This window comes from Notolepis coatsorum (assembly GCF_963971535.1).
Source record: "Notolepis coatsorum genome assembly, chromosome: 9".
Classification (NCBI taxonomy): Eukaryota; Metazoa; Chordata; class Actinopteri; order Aulopiformes; family Paralepididae; genus Notolepis; species Notolepis coatsorum.
In genome coordinates, this window is record NC_140173.1 from 129,722,778 (window position 1) to 129,746,521 (window position 23,744).

At 41.8% G+C, this 23,744-nt stretch overlaps 1 protein-coding gene across 1 annotated transcript in view; it reads left to right on the forward strand.

Annotated features, from left to right (window-relative positions):
* Window positions 1–206: 206 nt before the first annotated feature.
* The window catches only part of fmn2a (formin 2a), a gene marked incomplete at its 5' end in the record, with an annotated part of 139,297 nt that continues 115,759 nt past the window's right edge, over window positions 207–23,744 (forward strand). The window contains 2 exons of the mRNA XM_084321997.1: window positions 207–219; window positions 1,629–1,731. Of these exons, the coding sequence (XP_084178123.1) occupies window positions 207–219; window positions 1,629–1,731 (116 nt within the window). The remainder of the gene's footprint in view (window positions 220–1,628; window positions 1,732–23,744) is intronic.

Here is a 23,744-nt window from a genome sequence, read left to right on the forward strand (position 1 = left end):
CTTGGGAATGAGCTGCCCTCCCCCAGAAGTCTCCCAGGGTGTTATAGTAGTTACAGTTTAACATGTAATTAGAGGTCAATAACTCATAATGTAAGTGGTCTCCAGCCATAATACACATAGAGCTCTATCAAGCTACAGTAGCACACAGAATGAGAACAGCGAAATGCATATATATATTTAATTCAATCTTTACTTGATCTCGGAAGATGGCGTCGAGAGGTACACCACATAATTAATACAAAGTCAATCAATTAAAATATTTAAAGTAATTAAAAACAACTGCAGACTGTGGTGAAATGGTTAGCTATTTAATATTAAAATTGACCAATGGATACTAAAGTAGTAAAGTGCAAAATGTTCCACGTATCAGGGGCACAGAAGCAGATTTCACGAATTCAATGCAAACTACGGGAGAATTATATATATTGTTTTGCGGTCTTATAGCTTGCTGCCCATTAACTGTCTGTGTCTATTTACAAAGAGCATGCAGTTATGCCCAACAATGGGATTTTATGTTTCTCCATTTTTGGAGGAGCAAGGCAGGGGAGATTTCCTTCCCGGGAAATGTTCTGAACGCTGGCATTCTGTTTGGTGTCCTCCTTCTCCCCTGTCAGTGGTTCTGCTCCATTCAGCAGAACTACTGACACAGAGACGCTGTGTCTGTGCTGTGTGGCTGTGCTGTGTGTCTGTGCTGTGTGTCTGTGCCGAGTGGCTGTGCCGTGTGTCTGTGCTGTGTGTCTGTGCTGTGTGTCTGTGCTGTGTGTCTGTGCCGAGTGGCTGTGCTGTGTGTCTGTGCTGTGTGGCTGTGCTGTGTGGCTGTGCTGTGTGTCTGTGCTGTGTGGCTGTGCTGTGTGGCTGTGCTGTGTGGCTGTGCTGTGTGTCTGTGCCGAGTGGCTGTGCTGAGTGGCACGGGTTCGCAGGGAACGTTCATCCTGAGAAGCAGAGATAAAAGTGTGTTTGATGAGGCACTTCATCAATAAACATTGCTCATTTATTTTATGCATAATCTCACACACGTCCAAAAACTCTAAACAGCCTTGCACACATTAATTTAGTATGACAGTTATTGAGAGTAAATCAGTTTGAATATGGCCACCACCAGTGATGTCATCACTGACATTGAATCCTCATGTTGTGTTAATTACTCTACAGCTCATCTACTCTCAATAACCATCTGACCGAATGTATTTATTTATTGGACTTGTTGACAGATCAACAATGTAGGGATCCCGTTCTGGCAGTGGCATGTCTCTTGTGCTTTGAAGTGTCACGTATGTCTCTTGTCCCTGTTTTGTCTTGTTTTGTCTTGAATGTGTAGAAATGCAGCTGTTTGCCGTATCATGCTCTAAATTGCCCCTTGCGGGACTAATAAAGTGTTTTGAATTGAATTTGTGAGCGCTGGGTAGGACTGCATGCTGCCCAACGAGGGGGCGTGCCGAACATTCTTCCTCGCGCACCTGTGAGTGGTTGGTAATCAGCTCCTCGGGAGAGTATTAGTACTGCTGGTTGCCTTCCACTCCTTGCCAGGTCGTCTCTGTACACTACCACCTATCGCCGTTTCCTGGAGTGGGTCATCGTCTTCGCTCTCTAGACTTCCACGGGAGGATCCCTATGTGTTCCCACTTCAGATGTCGTGCCATTCTACTTTGCTACCATCTACCGCCGCGTCTCTGGGGTGAGACGTCGTGCCGGCTACTACCCTGCTCCCTCTTCATGGACCTCGTTCCTGGGGTGAGACCTCGTCATCGCTCTCTATTGTTCCACGGGAGGATGACCGTGTTCTCACTCCATTCCCCTTAGACCCCCTGTTGCTGCGTTGCCCGTCGGCAGCGTTCTGGTCGGGAAGATACCCTTGTTCTGAAGATAATAATAATAATAATAATAATAATAATAATAATAATAATAATAATAATAATAATAATAATAATAATAATAATAATAATAATAATAATAATAATAATAATAATAATAATAATAATAATAATATAATAATAATAATAATAATAATAATAATAATAATAATAATAATAATAATAATAATAATAATAATAATAATAATAATAATAATAATAATAATAATAATAATCTTTATTTATATAGCACCTTTCATAAACGGAGTGCAGCTCAAAGTGCTTAACAGAGCAAAGAAATAAAAACACAACATTTTACAATAAAGCAAAAAAAAAAAAGCTTTAAAAACAAGCAAAACAATTTTAAAATCAATCCTAAAGACAAGATATTCCTGTGTACCTTTTTGTTCGGCCTTTAAAGGCCCAGTGCTGCATTTTTGTGTTCATGGACTTTAGTGTTATTTCACCCTTAAAGGGTCAGTGCTGTTTTTTTGTGTATAATAAATCATGCCTGTGTTTTGAATACCTGTCTGTGTCGCGCAATTGGGGTCGCATTACAATCCTTAACAGAATTGAATCTATGAACTAAATGAATGTGTGCAAACCCATTTAGAGCTTTTGGATGTGTGTGAGATTATGTGCAAAATAAACCTGCATTGTTTTTGGTGAAGTGCCCCTTTAAGGCCCATGTTCAGGTTCACACAGACGTCCGCATGCCCTCACCAACATCCGGTGAGAACATTGAAGAGAACAGGATCCAGCCATATTTTTCCAGCACTGGATTAGTCAACATGAACGACCAAGTAGCTCAGGTGTTCGCGGCCTTTCTTCTTTTAAAAACTATTTCAGTTGAAGGTATCACTGAACGCTAGAACAAGACTCAGACGCACGATGGGAATACGCAGACGCACGATGGAAATGTGTCACGACCATTCCCGTCGCTGGCAGCGTTATCGACCCTACCTGGCCAGGGAGAACGGGACTATGGTGGAGGAATTGTCAACGGAGTTACGCTTCCTGAGGAATGGCGTGAGAACTTTAGAATGTCAAGATTGTCCGTGATTGGGCACCCAAGTGGCGACCCATGTAACGCGCTGCGTCGCGAAGCGGCCGACCCGGGTTCGATTCCCGGACCCGGCGTCCTTTGCCGAATGTCTTCCCCCCGCTCTGTCTCCCGCTCTTCCTCTCTCTTTCCCTCTACCGGACTGCCCGGTAGTACAAACAAATAAAAATCTACCAAAAACATAATAATAAAAAAATAAAAAAGATTGTCCGTGATCAACCTCAGCGAGAGACTCCGTCCGCATTTGGAAGGAATCGCAACCAATATGCGTAGGGTGACCAGGTCAAAATGGTTCAGTCGCAGGACAGCAGCACTGCTTTTGCGGGACAATGCGGGACACGTAGGGGGGTGGGGGGGGGGGTGGGAATGTTTTATTGCTAATTAAAATTAAAGAAATGTATTTATTTAAATGCCTTTATATCATATTCGACGCAGACGGTAGGCTATATATAGCTCATTTTGTTATTAATCTTATTAAACTCACCTCTAGTTTTGGGGATATTAGCCTCCGGATTCTATTGCCCCCTTCCCTCTGGACAGTGTCCCGGCGATACTCCCTGTGTATTCTGTTATTATACAAACCGACCCTCTGATTCAGTTCTCAATAATAGTCGGGCCAGACTTGCTGAAGAGGCGCTCCTCTGAACAACTATACGTGACGTCCCCCTCTCCTCCAGTTTGGGGATCATCTGAAACGGATCTCAGCCACTATACTTCTTGTCCCAGTCTCTGTTATATGAGCAAAGTCTCTTTTTTTTGCCTCCATTTCCTTGTTTTTCTTAGCTAGCTAAACAACTTGTATCAGTAATATTGGCGGTCTTTCTTCTGACTACTCGAGTGACTGACGTCACACATACAGCTGCCCCGGCCTCGCTCGGACAGGTGACAGGCAGCGCGACTCACGAGACTCGAGTGAGCTGCTCCCAGTGGCGGCCGCTGGGTACTTCGCCACTAGGGGCGCTATACCAAACATTTTGCAAAATGCAAACATGTACAGTACAGTACCACGCAACACTCATGGCAAGACGTGAGCGATTCGACTCACGCTCACGGCAATGAATCGGCTCTTATGAACGAGTTGCTCAGCTGTTACTACAACAACACACAACCAGTCAAATAAAGTATAGTCTAGACTCTAATTCACAACTTGAAACACAATATATAAATAGAAAAGTTAGAAACAAAACTCGCCCGTCTACAAACACAGGCAGATCTCTCCCTCTCTCCTTCTCTCTCTCACACACAGCGCGACGTGGAATCGATTCGTTACACAATCAGACCTATTATATACCAAGAATAACTTCAGTATGAGTACAGGGCTGTACACATATTTTGCATATTGTTAAACGAGCCAAGGCTAGCTATTAAACTATCGATATGAATCGAAAATCTGGGACCCTGATGTAAACAAGACAAACGTCTTTCTCTGGTCTGCATCCCCTTAACAATTGTGTGTATTGAGCCGTACTGTATTGTACCCATTCTGCAATCTGTTAATAAAGTTCTCATTCATTCATTCATTCAAACATAGACGATATTGAACAAGCCATAATCCACGTATTTTCAATCCGAGAGAGCTGCAGTAGTTAAATCAATGAGCCATCGACATAGTCAGTGTGGTAAGTAACGTTATTATTGCATCCAAGATTGATACACGGCTGGCTAGGCAGTTGGTAGTCATAGTCTTGTGTTATAAAATAAATAAACAATCAGCAATGTCTCGCTTCATGAATGGCCAGCAGTAGTACTGCTCCTAAAAAAAACTATTTACAAACGTTAACGTTAAGCACAGAGAGAGAGAGAGAGAGAGAGAGAGACTCACTGTTTAGTTGAAACGTCCAGGGCAGGAGAGCTTGATAAACGTGTATAATCCGCCATATAGCTTGTTAGCTGAGCTCGTTAGTTACTCAACAAGTACATTCCTTTGTCCATTTCCGCTCGAACAGACTGCAAACTACCTGGCGTTCTATCGCCATGCTCTAAGACAAACTCTAACCTTAACCAACTTTGAAAGAGTGCCTAAGCTTAACAGTCTAAAGAACTTGCAGTCACGGCACGGCACACTCTAAGACAAACAGCTGCATGCATCTCACAACAACACAACTATCTCCACCGACCAACCTAGGACCAACCTAGGAACCAAGCTAGAAGCTAGAATTGGAACATTAGAAATTGGATTCGGCCAATCAGAGATCGTCTCTGTGAAATTCTGCCATGGAAAAAAATACTGGCGTCGGCCAATCAGAGAGCGTCTCCGCGAAATGCGGCTATGGAAATTCTTCACGGAAGTTCACGCTGCTGGCTAGACCGCTTCAAATCGCGCTCGGATTCCAACATAATAGTCATATTTCAACGCACAACGCCGTATGCACTGATTGGCTGTGACGGAGACAGCGATCAAACTGTGACGCGCACTCAGAGCGCTATCGCGTATAGCCCGGGCCGAGAAATACAAAAAAATAAAAAAACGTGATGTCACTTCCTGCTCTGGAAAACGATGTTTTTTTAATTTAGATAATAACGTTATATTGTGCATTGGAAATACAAACATACTTAAAATGAGTAAATATTATTAATTTTAAACATGTTTATATTATTTATAGGGCTATAAAACACAAAAACGAAAAAGTTTTATTGTCTTCTTCTCTGATTTAACAGCAGCTGGCCAGCAGGTGGGTCGGCGCCCTAGCGCCCCTAGTGGTAGAGCCGCCACTGGCTGCTCCGCTCTGCAGCCTCGGCTGGAGATGCATCCAACTGCAGGACAACAGCACCGACACTCTCAGGCCCGCGAAACTTTGCGGACCCACACTCTCCAGACCCTCGCTCCCATTGGCTGATTTGAGTCACGTGACCGTCCCACTCGAATTCAGCCATTGGGTGGGACGGTCACGTGACCCAAATCAGCCAATGGGAGCGAGGGTCTGGAGAGTGTGGGTCCGCAAAGTGTCGCGGTCCTGAGTGTGTCAGTGCTGTGGTCCTGCAGCTGGATACTATTGCTCGGCTGCGCAATGCATTGGTTTGTGACGTCGCCCGATTTTTTTATTTTAAATATAAGAGGGTATTGGAACGAGGCATTAAATTAACAACATTTAATTTTTATTTTTTTTTAATCTTTGAATTGCTGGACATTGTTTTGTTGTAGCGGGACGCAGGACAGGTGGGCACCCTAAATATGCGTGCACCTGTGGATGTACTCACAAAGGTAGCTTGCACATTGTATTACCTGAGCAATGGGGGCAGACAAAGGAAAGTCGCAAATTAATTTGGAATATCTCGACCATCTGTCTCTATCATAGTCCGACAAGTCTGTAAGGCCATCACCACCTACCTGGGTCCAGAATACGTCAGAATACAGAAAACAGAGGCTTAGGTGAAGCAGCATGTCGCCAATGAAACACACCGAATGCCTCAGTGTCTGGGTGCAATCGACTGAATGATTGAATGAATGAAGTTTATTTTTCTGTCTTTTTTACAGACAAATCAAACACAACCGTGTGGACTTACAAAAGGAAAATAAATCAACAACCGGAAAAAAGGAATAGGCTGAAGCACATTATTTTTGCCTATCCTTTACAAATTCTTAAAAACTAAATATATTTTAATATAAGAAAGAAAAACTTAAAATATAAAATTATTTTATCCTTTAAGGCTTTTTTAAATCTCTACAACTTCAACCCATCACTAAGGCTACTCCATAATTTAACTCCCAAAATTGAAACACATAGCTTTTACATTAGTTCTTAGCTTCTTACCTCTTTACATGTTTTATGAATACATAACCCTCTTAAATTATACTTTCCTTCTCTTGGTTGAAAGAGACATTGAATACAAACTGGTAGGCTTTTACTCTTAGCACGAAAAATTCTTTCCAAGGTTTTTATGTACACCATATCTACACATTTTAATGCTGCACACACACTGCACACACATCGAAATCAAAAGACCCCGAGGTGATTCCACAGACTACGTCAACAGAAGGGGGAGACACTCTTTCAATGTACAAGCGCTGTGTGACTCTAACTACTGTTTTATGGATGTTGTAGTCATGTGGCCCGGCAGTGTACACGACGCTCGCATATTTGCGAATTCGCCATTGTGTGCTGCCCTAACCGATGGGACAATCCCCCCCTGCCCTAAAGAGCTAGTGCCGGGCAAAGAGCCTGTCTCTGTCTTTCTTCTGGGTGATCCAGCATATCCACTGATGCCATATCTCATGAAGGAATACCCTAATGGCGGCACAACCGTTACGAGGTAGAGGGGAAAAGTAGAACCCAATATGCGGAAAGACTGGAGAGCACCTCCGAGCCTGCAGAATGACTGGTGAATGGAGGAAACGTAGACGACAGTTTGCTCTTCTCAGATACTGTGATCATTTATTAGCGAATCACTAGAGCCATGAATATAGTACAGGAACAAACAAAACAAACAGCACAGCGGCGCTGGCACTAAATACAAAACGAACTGGTCACACGAGAAAACAAAGATGCACAAAATGGAATACTACACTAAACTAAATACAAAACGAACTGGTAACACGAGAAAACAAAGATGAACAAACAAACACTACACTTACTAGAACCACCAAGGGAGAGCAACGACAAGGGCAGGAAACAGGTAACAGGAGGAAATGACGCCACAACAAGGAGAGAGAGAAACACACATATATACCCACACTAATTAACATTGGCAACACCTGGCCAGGCCAGTCTAACAGCAAAACAATTAACACCAACTAAACACAAAAGCAATAACACAACAACAACCAAAGCAATCTCACAACAACAACCAGAGAGGAGGACGACATTTAAATAAAGGAAGGAAAAGCCCAGGATAACAAACAAGTGAAAATTAACTCAATTACATTTAACCAGACCAAAATGGCCGCCTGCACCATCTGGCTCATCTGGCCACTAGAGGGAGGTAGGAAACCAGGTAGGAGACCACTGTTCCCATTGTGACCACTATTTACATTGTGGCCACTGTTTACATTGTCCTCCCTGGAACCGTTACACGGAACGGTATTACGGGCTACAGCTTTGCAAGGCACGCATGGTGATCGAGTGTTCGTTCGGACGTCTGAAGGCAGGCTTTGCGATGCTGCGGAGAGCTATGGACATAAACACAGACGACCTGCCTACTGTGATCTATGCTTGCTTTGTTCTGCACAACTACTGCGAAGTTCACAAAGAAACTGTAAGCGACCTGTGTGTCCATGCTGCTCGTGATTACAAGAGGGAGTTCCAGCCACCAAGCAGAGCAACTAACGCAAGAACGGACAACAACGAAACGGAGGGAAAGCGCGTGAGGCGTGTGTTGACCTCATTTTTTGATAGTGGGTAGTAGTCATGCCTACACTCTAGTTCAGCATGTTAGAGGCTATTAACGTGGACATTGTGTATTGAGTAGAATTAAGTATGTGAACATTTTGACTGCAAATCACTAGTGTATGTGCTCAGAACAATGAATATTTTTTTCTGCCTGTCTGTCTATGAGTGGATTGTGTGACAGAAAGATGTGATGCTACCAGGATATTTGCAGATTTTATGCATGGTCCAGGTTTGATCAACAATGAAAATGCATTATGGATAATGAGACTGGCCTCTGATAGCACATGGTCTTAAGGTTTGGAAGTGTGAAAATACTGTACATTTAATCCATGTCCAGGGTGACTGAAGCCCTTCCTACATTGGTCACAGTGGTAGGGCTTCTCTCCTGTATGAATATGCTATTGTAAACCTTAAACTGCCAGATGTTCTGATGGTACATACCTGTAGATACTATATCTATACATATCCCTACTAGATACACTGCTGGCCAGAATTACTTACTAGCACTACCCTGCCATTGGCTGTGGAAGTGGGTAGATTCCAAGGTAAACCTGAGGAGGAGCGGTTGTGTGTTCTATGTGATCTGGGAGTGGTGGAGGATGAATATCATTTTGTTTTTTATTGCCCTTTGTACACCGGATTTGTTTTGGCAGTCTGAGAGTTTTATGTTGAGTTGTTTCTTTGTGGAGGACATCTTCAGTTTTGCAGGATTTTTGGATTTGGTTGGATGCCAGACAGAAAAAAGGGAAATATTGCTACTAGTACATCTCAGAGGATGTTCCCAGTGGCCCAATTGTTTCGTTTTCTTTTTCAATATTTGAGGACGCAATGTTTACCATCCACATACAAATAAAATTCCCTTTTTTTGTCTGGCATCCAACCAGAGTGCAAATGTAACAATAAAGTGCCATAGTATTATAAAATATATAAAGAAATATACTAGAGTTGTAGTGTTATAGTGATGTCGATATAAAGACACTATGGTATAGTACTAGTAAGTAATTCATAATGAAACAATTGTAAAAGGCATATTTTACGTCTACAAGGCTTACAACTTGTGGGTATAAACAATTTACATATTAAAATAGGTGATCTTACTGTTATTTGGACTAAAGGTGCACTATATGGAGTTTTCATTCATAATAACACGAGAGAAGAAAAACTGTAAATGTATTTAGCAGGCTCTGCAAACAAAACCACCTTTCTCAGAAACTGTGTAGTGCACTTTTAAAATAATATTTCAACTGGAAGAAATGTTCCTTTAAAAAAAATGCATGGAACTATTGGCAATTTTCTAAAAATCAATGATGGATAAGTACATGCATTAAGGAGCCATTGTAAACAAAGCATCTGCACCTGCATATATTTGAGTTTAATTTGTACATATTAGTATCTGGTAGCTTACATGACCCCATAAACACAAACATACAAAAAACACAAGATCCTGACTGATGCCCGGGGGGTGGAGGAGACCAGGGTGCACCACTGTGCAGGCCAATTGTTCTCCCAGGTGGACCCTCTTGGCTGCATGAACTGGCCAGAGGGCTGGCGAGGTCTGTAGGGTGAGGGTGGCATGGTGAGCGTGGTTCCACAGGCTGGCGACCCCTGTAGGGGGAGGGTGGCACCATGGAACCTGGACCCACCATGTGCTGCACCAACTGCTCAAAGCAGGATAGGTGAGCGTGCTCAACCAGGCAAACAGAGCGTCATCCCTCTCTCTATCCCTCTCTCTGTCCTCTCGGTCCCTCTCTCTGTCCCTATCCATGGCTTGCTTCTTTAGGGCCAGCTCTTCGCACTGTAAGGCCAGAGACTGGTCCATGGGGGACAGCTTTCGCTTTAGTTTGTCGCTTCTGTGGCTACCCAAGGTAGCGTGTAATTCACGGTGCCGCTCCATCACAGCCTCTGCAGTGGGGATTCCATTGCTGTTCTCGTCCTGTGGCGATGCTGACGATTCTGCCTCTGCCATAGATTCAGACCCAGACAGCCTGTTGCTGGGCCCTGTGTCAGCATCCATGGACCGCACACCGTGGGGTAGTTGCTCCGTTGCTGGACATCCTGCCCAAATGGCTTGGCAGCGCTCATAGAAGTGCGAAGCCCATGGCCACTTCGCCTCCCATCGTCACAGGCTTTCCTGTACTTGTTTCTAATTCCTTTTAGCTTGGTGGTAAATTTCTCTGTGAACACAAATCACCAGAAAAGAAAGTTTACATACACGCTTATGCGAGGAACAAATAACTGTAGCTACCAGCTAGTGCAATACATTTAGGTTGTAGGCCTCTAACCAGGATGACTAGGCCACAGCAAGAGAGCATGGTCTAACTCAGTGTTTCTCAAAGTGGGGGGCGCGCCCCCCAGGGGGGGCGCGGAGGCATGACAGGGGGGGCCTTGAGATTTATAAAAGATATATATATTTTTTTTTACAGAAGATTATCACTAAAGTGCTATCTGTTGCAGCTGCACTGTTCTCCATGAAAATACCACATTTGGATAAGTTTGACCATTTCTCAAAATCTGAAAATCATTATTTAAAGGGGAACTATTTTACTATTTCTTTCACTATTTGGGCACTTTTACACAATTCCTGTGAGTCTATGGACCACCTCTGTAATATATATATTTTTTTTATTCATTGTTTTGTATTTCTAATCAAGTCCTCAAAAACAGCATTTTTCTACCTCAAGATCTCGAGCCGTTTTGAGCCTGGGCTCCTAAACCACTGCGCAGCGGCGTCGTCGCCTGAACATTAACATGCAGCGGTGTCTCTCTGACATCACATATCGCGCACATTTTCAAATGACTCAGTTCAGTGAGGGTGAATATTGTGAGAGGAGAATTGGAAGAATGCGCCAATATGAGAATTTTGAGACATAGATCATATTAATATAAGTTCACATAGCTAGGAAACAATGCTAAACACTCAAAAAGGCCATTTATAAGATAGTTCCCCTTTAATAAAACACAGAAAAGGATCACCAAGTTACTCTGGATAAAAAAAAACTTTACAGACAACATTGAGACAAAGCTTCCTGACACATCTCCATCCAAACTCTTGGAAGAACTCATTGAAATCTCATCTCATACCACCTGGAATACCAGAGCCCTTTAATAAGAGTTACGACACGCTTTGATCTCGCCGACAGGATATCACGTGGCTCACGTAGCTACCGGTAGTTCCAATTTGACTTCCTGTCAACTTGATTTCAACGGTACAGAACGGCAGAACTAATTATACGGCTCTGCTACTACTGTTACAGCAATTTTTGGTACTTATTAATACAATGTGCATTGATCACTGTTGCGATATATCATTTACATATCTGCTACTTTAATATTTACATTATACACTAGGCGATGACGGCAATTTCTAACGTTAAATGCTAGCTGTGCTAGCTGACTTATTTTACATTAGCCATATCACCAGTTGTTACACAATCAAGCATCATTGTATTAATCAGCCCACATTATATGTGGGCTATTTATATTCAATATATATAATAGCATTTCAGGGGAGTGGCAGAGAGACTTGTGCTTCTACACATCCTAATGCTATATCATATAAGACATATCATATCAATCATATAAGACATTCATACATGCACATGTGAAAATGCAGTGAATATCATATCAAGCTGTTTACTCTGCATTTCTTAGCATTTACATTTCATACTGTAACCATTGATACTACTCAATTAAGCCAAGAAAGAAGTTTGGTCAACAGTAGAAAAAATACAAGGCAAGCAATTGCATTCCACACATTTTTTATTATTATAGGCCTATAATATGTCCATGTAGAGGTCCAGTCTTCCAATCCTGTTGTTTGTAGTGCTAGGGCCTTTCTGTCACGACTGCTGCTCACCTCAGACTGGACACATGCACGTCATTATAGTGGTAATTTATCCTAGAAAACAAAACAGGGAGATAGAGTTATGGAGTTGCTCATGCACTCTACAACAACACACATCTTGTGCATAATCTTTCTATGGCCATAAAAACAGATAATAAACTATTCTATTTTTGATACAATTTGACTCATCTGAATTTCTACAGTTTCACTGTTTGACTCATTTAAAATATTCCACAACAGGTTCAATGTGTCCGGGTTCTTTGCAACAAGTGCTGGCCTGAAATTCATGGTGGAGCAGGAACAACGACCTCCATCTTACCAGACAACAGCATGGCTCCTGGAATTAATGAAAACTTTATTTAACAGGTTGCAGAATGGGTACAATACAGTACGGCTCAATACACACAATAGACCTGTCTCAAACCCTGCCCCTTTTCTTGATCCTCCAATCACAGCTGTCGCTTACCTCGGACTTCCTCGTACAAACTTTGTTTGTACGAGGAAGTCAGATGTAAGCGACAGCTGTGATTGGAGGATCAAGAAAAGAGGGCAGGGTTTTGAGACAGGTCCATTGTTAAGGGGATGCAGACCAGAGAAAGACGTTTTTAAAATTGAGCTCACCACCTACAAGGCTTTAAAGGGTGAAGCCCCAAGCTACATTGCTGAGCTTATAACCCCTTACTGCCCTAATAGGGCTCTCCGCTCCTCCGACCAAGGAGAGCTCGTCGTCCCCCGGACCAAACTGAAAACCAAGGGTGACCGGGCTTCGTAGCACCCAAGCTATGGAATCAGCTACCTTATGAAATCAGGTCTGTTGTTAGTGTGCAGTCTTTTAAACAAGGTCTAAAAACCTTTTTATACAGTGAGGCTTTTAATTGATCATGTATGTGGTATAACGTGTGTATGTGTGATTGTATTTTACTTCATTTATTTTTTGAAGTATTCTACAATCTTGTATGTGATGTAACATGTGTGGTTATTCTATTCTGATTAACCTTTTACTGCCTGTAAAGCACTTTGTGATTTTAATCTGGAAAAGCACTATATAAATAAAATGTACCTTACATCAGGGTCCCCCATTTTCAATTCATATTGACATTTATGACATACACAACATACATGACATTTATGGCATAGGGACATACAGGTATTTAGTACTGATACATTTGTGACATAAACGGTATTCAAATATACAGTACTGTTACCCATAGATCCTGACAGAGTATATACATATGATGGGGAGGGGACTGTACATTAGGAGGGGGTGGGTGGGAGAGAAATATACATACGGTGGGGAGGAGACTGTACATTTCTACTAATAATATACAACCTACATATCTACTAATAATATACAAACTACATTACTACTAATAATAATCAACCTCACAACTCCAAATGACTGGGACACGTCTCTCATTAGAGTCAAGACCACGAGAGGAGAGCCAGACAGGTCTGTATCCACTGTGTTATTGTCTATATATTATATTATGTAACCTTACTGTACCTTATATGAAGACCAGTCTATCTAGTGTCATGTGTTATTGTCTATATATTATAACCTTACTGTACCTTATATGAAGACCAGTCTATCTAGTGTCATGTGTTATTGTCTATATATTATAACCTTACTGTACCTTATATGAAGACCAGTCTATCTAGTGTCATGTGTTATTGTCTATATTATAACCTTACTGTACCTTATATGAAGACCAGTCTATCTCGTGTTGCTCACTTTAACAATAAATCTAATAAACAATGATAAACTAATGAACACCAATATAATAACTGCAAATAATTTGGTAAATATAACGTTAGGCCAACGTCACGTCAGTATGGTAACGTTCTTAACTGCATTTAGAATCTAACAAGCTATTAACTTACGATCAACATTAACTAAAGCTTGCTACATAAAATACCAATATTGACTAAATCCATGAGTGGTCTGCTAATGCGTTAAAATGTACAAAGTAGTAAAAGTAAAGTAAACTTACCAGCGAGTGCCGCTCGGCAACAATGAAAATGCATGGCGTTGAGCTGAGACTTGAACTACGGACCACCCCTGAGGCGCTTTACTTCCGCATTCCACGATAACAACGAAGGTGGGTCGGAGTGGCGGAACTCTTAATTATACGGCTCTGCTGGAATACCAGCTCGTTTCAGTGAAGTGCCCCTGGAAACATGTTGGTCTGAGTGTGGTGCTGAGTACCAAGTATCTCATGATGCAGCAGTTAAGGTGTTGATACCATTCAGCACCACATATCTGTGTGAAGCTGGCTTTTCATCCATGACAGCTCTGAAAACAAAATATAGGGCCAAGTTGAGCCTTGAGGATGACATGCGTGTTGCCTTGTCAAAGACTGACAGCAATAAAGACTGTTTGCTTATTTCCTATGTTCGCTTTGTAAATTCCCAGTCACTGAGTGAAGATCTGCTGTTTTGCAAATATGTCAAAAACGGCGACAGCTGATGAGCTCTTCAAAATTATTGACAGTTACCTGACAGAACATGGACTGAAATGGGAGAACTGTGTGGGCTTTTGCTCTGACGGTGCGCAGGCCATGGCAGGGAAAAGGAGGGGGCTATAGGCGCTCATCAAGGGGGTCTCGCCAAACGCGCAATGGACGCACTGTAAATTCACAGAGAGGCGCCAGCGTCAAGACATCTTAGCCCTGAGCTGAATGAGGTTTTGACAGAAGTTATAAACGTGGTAAATTTCATCAAAACCCAAGCCCTGAAAGCGCGCCTGTTCTCTGCGCTGTGTGAGGAGATGGGAGCTGACCATTCTGCAGTGCTGTTTCACAGCGAGGCAAGGTGGCTCTCGCGAGGGAAGGTGTTGCCAATTTGAAAGGTCACGATATTGTTATTTCAATAAATTTAAACATGGCCCATTTCATGACTATTTTGTTGGGACGCGGGGGGGGGGGCCCAAGATATTTTGGTCCGCCAAAGGGGGGCCTGACAGAAAAAGTTTGAGAAGCACTGGTCTAACTGAACTTAACCCCCCCCCCCCCAGCACAGACAAAGGGTTAGCTTAGCAGTGGCTAACCAATTCAGACAAAGGGTTTTATGACGAGTCATACTATAATAGCATAATATTAGTGTAGCCTAATCTTTATCTGCAACTGTGAAGAAAACCCCCATTGGTTTAAACAGAATGAATAGACACAGAAAAAAAATATATATATATTAAAAAAAGAAATGTTATTATAAAAAATTCGAATATTGATTTAGAATTAGAATGCAAACGTAACGAACAAAGGTTCGAACGTTTGGGCTCAGCCCTAATGGCGGCCTTTCTCGATGGCTAGGCTGTGCTCACTGAGTCTGTGCCTATAGGATCTTCTTAGTTTTGGGTCAGTCACAGTGCTCAGGTATTCTGCCACTGTGTACTCTCTGTTTAGGGCCAAATAGCATTTAAATTTGCTCTGGTTTTGGGTTGATTCTTTCCAATGTGTCAGGTAGTTTTCTTTTTGTTTTCTTATAATTTGGTTTAGTCCAGTGTGGTTTCTGTCTGGTGACTCTACTTGTGTTTGTGAGCAGAGTCCCAGAACCATCTCTCTCTGTGTCTCTCTCTCTGTCTCTCTCTCTCTCTCTCTCTCTCTCTCTCTCTCTCTCTCTCTCTCTCTCTCTCTCTCTCTCTCTCTCTCTCTCTCTCTCTCTCTCTCTCTCTCTCTCTCTCTCTCTCTCTCTCTCTCTCTCTCTCTCTCTCTCTCTCTCTCTCTCTCTCTCTGTGTCTCTCTCTGTGTGTCTCTCTCTCTATCTCTCTCTCTCTCTCTCTCTCTCTATCTCTCTCTCTCTCTCTCTCTCTCTCTCTCTCTCTCTCTCTCTCTGTCTCAGTAGAGTGGCTAGGGCATCCACGGTGAGGAGGAGGCAGGGACAAGCCTGGATGAGGTTGCATTTATCAGATGTGACTGACCAGTGATTGTTTTGATCAGGGCTGTGATTACATTCTGTATCACATTCTTTGTTCATTTCTCTCCTACCTTATTCTATTCTGTCTGCCATGATTTTGCATCCTTGCCATTTTGCAATTATGTCTTCTTACTGTAATGGGTAGCTCGGGTCACAATCAATAAATGATCATCTACACACTCACACATACACACACACACACAGACGCAACATAATTTGACTTGAGCTTGAGGATGGAGTGTGTTTATGATTTATCTGGTGCTTTTTAAAGCAGGGAGGAAAACCTTGAGCGTTTCGATAAATATCAGGTTTTTCTCTGAAGGATGAGTGATGGAGGAACCCTGGTACCAATAAGCTTAGAATAGAATAGAATATAATCTTTATTGTCATTGTTGGTACAACAAAATTGAGTTTATAGCATCACTGGCATACAAACATACTGAATATAGCATATACAAAATAATAATATCAATAATATAATATAATATCAATGTCCCAAGTGCAATAGTGCTAGTGCAAATAAATAGTACAGTGACAGTCCAGTTGAGTTAATGGATGGGGGGGGGGGTGTTGGCTTGCAATGGATGGAATAGTGTATAGTGCAGAAATGCAAGTCCGGTTCACAGTTATTGTTGTAATGTAGAAGTGGGAGTTATGGCACCGGGGGTTGGGGATGGGGGGTGCGAGGGGGAGCAAGTTGATCGTTGAGCAGCCTGACAGCCAGTGGATAGAGGCTGTTGGTCAGTCTGCTAGTACCGGACTGGATGGATCTGTACCTTCGACCAGAGGGCAGCAGTTGGAAAAGATGGTGTGCTGGGTGGAACTGGTCTTGTAGGATGTTATTCACACGACGTAGGCAGCGGGAGGTGAAGACTGTGGAGATATCTGGAAGGCTAGCTCCAGTGATCCTCCTCGCAGCCTTGACCACTCTATGGAGGGCCTCCACGTCCGGTGGTGGCGAAAATGATTGACCACCGTTGTAGCCAAGGAGCGTCTGCTCCGAAAGCGATCCCAGACGGGCGCTGACAGTGGGGGAAGGTGACACAATGAAGAAGTCCATTGTTTTGACTAGAGCATCGAAATGAATGGCAGGGGACGGCCATTTTGTATAATCATGCTGGCTTTACTGGTACACACATTAGTACAAAAAAACCTTTGTAAAATATTCATTTTCCATGGGATTCTTATAAACTTTGGACCTGTACTACATAAGACTTCAGGCTATGGAACCATTATCAGCTGGAACTTAAAAACAGGCATCTGGCAACCAGTAAAAAGAAATGTGAGTACACAACTTTTACTTCAGCGTGTTCAAACCTCTGTTACTCTATTTCATTAGCACTCAAAGTGATTTTTCTCATGCAGAGAGACCAAACTCATGCATGTGCTATAAGTATAAAGTATAATAAATTGCTAATTACATTGGGTATGCAATCGTCAAAATAAATACGAAAATAGCCCCATTTTTTCCCAATGCTTAAGAGGTTAAAGGGTGAGGTGAGAGCGGTGAGGTTAAAGGGTGAGGTGAGGTTAAAGGGTGAGGTGATGTGAGGTTAACACATTCCCGGCCAACCACGTATATATATGTTATTTCTTTCTCTGCCACGCAATAGCCTCATCCTTAGCAGCTGACGCCAGCACTGTAAACAGTGGAAGTCGCTCACCTTGTTTGCAGGGCTATAACTATTTAAATATTATTTAAGCATTACATCACGCGGTGGTCGTTAGACCCCCCTAGGCACGGTTTATTGTTCACAAATCACGACTGCAAGTGGTGTAATGCTTTTATACAACTGCCACATTCATCCAACCTTATTGCTATACAATAAACACACATTAATCGAAGATTTATTGAAAAAACCATCCGCCAGAAAAAGTAGTTCCCACAACAACAAAAAAGACAATTTGCCTCCATGTGGAAGCAGCTCGGAAGTGCATCCAACCAACTAACACATCCAACTGTGTGTTATTGGAATGATTGAGAGAAGTTGCCTCATGTGGAAGCAGCTCGGAAGTGCATCCAACCAACTAACACATCCAACTGTGTGTTATTGGAATGATTGAGAGAAGTTGCCTCATGTGGAAGCAGCTCGGAAGTGCATCCAACGGATCCAACAAACTAACACATCCAACTGTGTGTTATTGGAATGATTGATTGAACATTTTATTACCAGATGCAGAATGGGTACAATACAGTATGGCTCAATACACACAATTGTTAAGGGTATGCAGACCTACAGACCCATCAATTACATCATCCAACATTGTTTAAAGGACTAAGACATTCGCCGTGACAGAATCGCTTTATATTTAGTCGTTATGACGCTATCAACATATCCATTTGTTAAAGATTATTGTCCGCCATCTTGTTTTCTCCGAAGAATCCGCACGGCAGAGACGCGGAGTGATGTGATTCGGTTGTGGGCGGGTCCTGGGACCAGGAGCGTGGAATGGTCCCTATACATACGTGTAAATGGACTGTTTCAGCCAATCAGAATCGAGAAATTTGCATGCCGTTGTATAAAGCTATATATGCAATACTATGGCATATCTATCGTTCAAGATGTGAAAAAGGAATATTTTTTCCATCCATACATTGTCGTTTTATACCGTGGTGAATATAAGTATAGTTTTAGAGTGGTCTAGGATAATTCCTGGAAGGCTAGTAATAGGCTGCGATGCATATTATACTTAATCCATTGGCATTTTGTCCCTATACACGCTACAATAAAAGATTTAAATGCATATGATCGGTATATTATGTTCCATCATGCATGCATGAAAGGGGGGGGGTCGTTTATGATTAATTGATTGTCAATAACGACATTCGTTAGTACAACAGCATACGTTGATCAGAGCGATGGCTATGAGAACAATGGACAACCAAGCTGAAATTAACGTTAGATTGCTCTTACCTGTGGCCGATGAGACTCCAAAAAGAATATTCCAATTATTTGATTGCCATCTGCTAGATCGTATGTCCATTTGGCCCACGCCATAACCCCCAAAAGCATAATGATTCTGGCGCCCCGAAGGCAATTCAATGCGATCGGGTGTACCCCTCGGTCCACGTTACTCGAAAACTCCACCCGGAGGAATTTCAATGACGCAGAGTCATACTTCCTTCAGAAAGTAAGTGCAACATTGACCGCATACCACCAGGCGGCGGTATCGGACCGTTGCGAGCTCAGACACATTGCCACCCAGTTCCACAGCACAGTAGGATGAATTATGAAAGGAAATAGCGAATAAAAGAAATAACGATCCAATAACGAGTATACTCGCTGTTGGCAGTATTCGATTGGCGGGCTATAACGAGTTAACTAGTTTTTGGCGGGGAATGAGTTAACGACCAAAAACATATACATTTTTAGATAATTTTCCCTTTTATTCGATTTGAATACCCTATTCAATGTCAGGGAGCTGTATTTTGCCTGTAAAAGGCATATTGGGACTCTGAAGGTGCAGTACCGGCCAGATCCTGCTAGTAGCGCTGTATCGAGAATGCAGTAACCCCTGTTCCAGACCGGGTGCCACACTGAAAATGCTCCGGGCACTCTTTTCTACTAACCTGAACCTAGGGCTTCAACCGATCGCATTGAATTGTTTTCGGGACCCCGGATTCATTATGCTGTGGTGGGTTATGTCGTCGACCAAATGGACATACGATCTACCAGATGGCGATCAAATAATTGGAATATTCTTTTAGAAATCCTACCGGCCACAGGTAAGAACAATTTGACGTCAATTTCAGCTTGATCATGCATTGTTTTCATAGCCATATCCCTGATCAGCTTATGTTGTGGTAATAACGAATGCCGTTGTTGGCAATCAATTAATCAGAAACGACCCCCCCCCCCCTTTTCATGCATTCATGATGAAACATAATACCTATCATATGCATTTGATTTTTTTATTGTAGCGTGTGTAGGGACAAAACGCCAATGGATTTGGTATAATACACATTGCGGTTTATTAATAGCCTCACAGGAATTAGCCCCGATCATTCCGAAATAACACTCATATTCACCACGGAATAAAACGGGAAGGTATGGATGGAAAAATTATTTATTTTTTGCATCTTGAGGGGTCTGATAGAAGTTAATGTTGATTGCCAGTTGAATCCGTTAAGGTTGTTGTAACTCTCATACTTTTCTTCCCTGTTGTGCCTTTATTAGGTGAATCTTGTTTATTCCAGCATGCCCATTTGAATGGGTGTCACGATGTGTGTTAAAGGGGCACTTCACCCAAAAAAAACAATGCTGATTTATTTTGCACATAATCTCACACGCACACACAATAACTAATAACTACTAAATTCGTTTAGTTTGACAGTTATTGAGAGTAAATTAGTTTGAATATGGCCACCAGTGATTGGGACATTGAATCAATAATTGTGTTAATTACAGCTCCATGAAATTATGTACTGTAGATGAAAAAATAGCAATACCCTGTCTTATATGGACTGCTACTTTATAATTTCATTGAGCTATAATTAACACAACACACAGATTCAGTGTCACTGGTGGTCCTATTCAAGCTAATTTACTCTCAGGAACTGTGAAACTAAATGAATGTGTGCAAAACTGAAGTGCATAACTTATAGCCACAAGCATAGATATGGAGATATCACTATCATTAGGGATGCGCTGATGTTTTGGCTGATACTGATTGATTGCAATCAATAATACATTTTCTGTTATGGCTGATAATCTATATGTACCTGTCACCTGACCTATGCTAGTCCAGTAGTCATTTATACATGAAAACACTGTAAAATGTAAAATCGAATGGAAAACGTCTGTTTCTGCAGTCTGTTTCAATGCCGTTGTACCCAGACGAACAATCAACGGTTCTGTCGATATATCTTTCCAGTTTTGCCCATCAGACTGACACAGATAAATACTATAAATACAATAAAAAATATATATATATTGCCTGATATATGTCCATGTATTGTGATCACTCCAGCCACCAGTTTGTTGACCGAGATGTCTGCGATGGAATACCATGAATATGGTCTCCTGTTCTGGAATTATTTTGGAGAGCCAGAAATAAAGAGCCCTCAAGCAGCAAGCGACTCGCATTAATTACAAAAGAAAAAAAAGGGTCACACAGTGTTTGGCTGTAATGATACAATTGTGAGGAAGCCAATTAATTACTTTCCCCTCGACCCATCCAGGAAATTAATTGAGAAGCTCAGCGGACCACAAGTCTAATGTCCGTTCAGTGTCCATCACTCTGAAGACCTCCCTGTTTGTCTAACCAATCGATCCAGGTTGTTTTCTTACACGAGACAATGTCATGCTTGATGGAGTCTCTTCCGATTGACCTCATCCTCCTCCTTGTCTACAAATGGATGTGGGACAAGCATCAGCTCCCCGGGGACCAGTGAGCACGGGAGTAAAAGTAGAAATACCTGAATAATACTCAAGTAAAAGTTACAGTACTTCATTGTAAGTTCTACAATGGTTAAATTAGAAATGACTTGTTTCAACAAGTCACATTTCTGTTACTGTACATCCATGTAAAAGCATTAGTGGAGCAGCTGTGCTTCTTTAAGTAAAAAAAATACATCCTATTCATTCATTGAATGCTTGTCTTGTACAGAAAACCCTTTATTGACTATATTCACACTGTGGCCATTTTGCTCTTATGTCATGCTCAGGTTGGGATTCCTTTCCATCCTGTTCCCGCCATGTGAATATAGTCAGTTGAAAGTAATTCGTCCTTCCAGGTGTTATAGATGTAGTGGAGTCAAATGTAGGCTATTCATTTTTTAAATGTAGTGGAGTAAAGGTATAAAGTCATCCTCTAAGAGGGAATAATCAAGTAAAGTACAAATACCTCAGAATTGTACTGAAGTAGGCTATAGTACTTGAGTAGAAATACTTAGTTACACACCCCTACTGAACAGTGAAAGGGACATTTGTAACATTCTTTCTTGGAATATGGAGTGATTTTGACAAAACATCTAGCCCTAAAGTCTATGTCAAAAGTAAACTTGACATAACAAGACAACAATTTAGACTAGTATTTAGAAGAAAGCAGGTCCATTTTCAGCTCCAGCGAAAAGGCTTGAAAGGCTCATTTTGTCTATTTAACATGCTATGACTCACCTGTGCTGATGTCCTCATGTCTGAGCGGGTAACTACTTCAGTTGTTGAAATTCTGATAATTTTAAAGGAAATGCGGTTACCGTCTTTCTCTAGTCAGACAAGAAGACAGAAGAAGCACAAATTAATGGAAGCCGATACGAACCAGCTAGCCTAGCTGTTGGCCAAAAACACCTCTCAGAGTTTTAAGCTAGGCTAGTGTTCCATATTTACTTCCATTCATTTGTGCTAAGCTAGGCTCGCTTTTCCCATAAGGTTGGCATGATCCTTTAAGACTTTCAAGTCTCTAGTGCTGTCACTTTTTGTCTGAAGTTTGAACCTGGTGAAATCTTGAATAATTGAACTGTGTTCAAATTAAAAGCGCATTTTTTTTTTATTATTTTGATTACATAAATGTTTGATTTAGTTAGAATAATTATATTTGACTTTGTATTCGTTCAAACTTGATTTTTGGAAAAAGTGACAGCACCAGTCTAGTCATACAGTATATCATCATATTATGCAATTCATATATTTAATTTGGTTGCTACTGCTTTGCAGAGCTTAACTTATAACTGAAAACTGGATTTACTTGTGTTTACAAACTGAGTTTCCCTAGATTAATGGAGCATGAACTAAACTATAGTCATAGTATCACATAGGCAAACAAGGGAGGACATAAGCATACGCAAATCAATGACAGATCCCGGATGTGGATTCAAGTTGATATCCCTACTGCAAAACGGTTTTGTATGTTTAATGAATGATACTGTTTGCTAACTGCTAAAAAAAAATGTAAACTGTAATATGGCTCACTCAGTTTGTCAAGTGATTTCCAGTGCTCCTGTAAGAATTGAATGCGTGTGAGATGAGTCTGTGTTTCTAATGCCATGCATAAGATAAGATATTCCTTTGTTGATCCCCTTGGGGAAATTCAGGCATCATAGCAGCATGGGGGAGGGGAGGTACAGGTAGTAGGAGACATGATACAGGTCATAGAATTATAGTACAGTGGAGAAGTAGACATCGGGTTAGTTTTTTGTAGGCGTTGTTCAATATTTGTGCACACAGTTGAGTGACTTGCGTTGTTCAACAAGACAGCCAATTATATGAACACAATGGGAGGGAGGGGGGGGGGGGGCTAATTTAAAATGCTAATATTCCACAGCAGAGAGTCAACCATGAGTTGATATCTGACTCCCAGTGCTTCCCAGGCTCTCGTGGGGAATAAATATTCTGAAGATTGTGTGCCCTCTCCACCTCTAGGACGGCTGCCACGTGCCATACAGTTGCATCAGGTCCCACGGTCACAGATGACAAATGGGTGCAAGGCACTCTCATTCCCCCGTGACCCGAGTCGGGGTCACCCTGGGATGTGTCTCTCTCTCTCTTTATCCTTTTTCTCTTGAGCATTCTCTCTCTCTCTCTCTCTCTTTCCCTCTCTTTCAATCACTCACTCCAAACACTTACATGACCATTAAAATGCAGGAGGGGAAGGCATTCGCCTGTGACTTAGATTGATGTTTTAAAGACAGAGAGAAAGGATGTCTCACGATAGGGGAAGTCATCATAGTCTGATATGGGTTTTTCTTTTTTCTTTTTTACGTTTTAAAGACACAAAATGGCCACAACCATTGGATTATATGGTCTGCG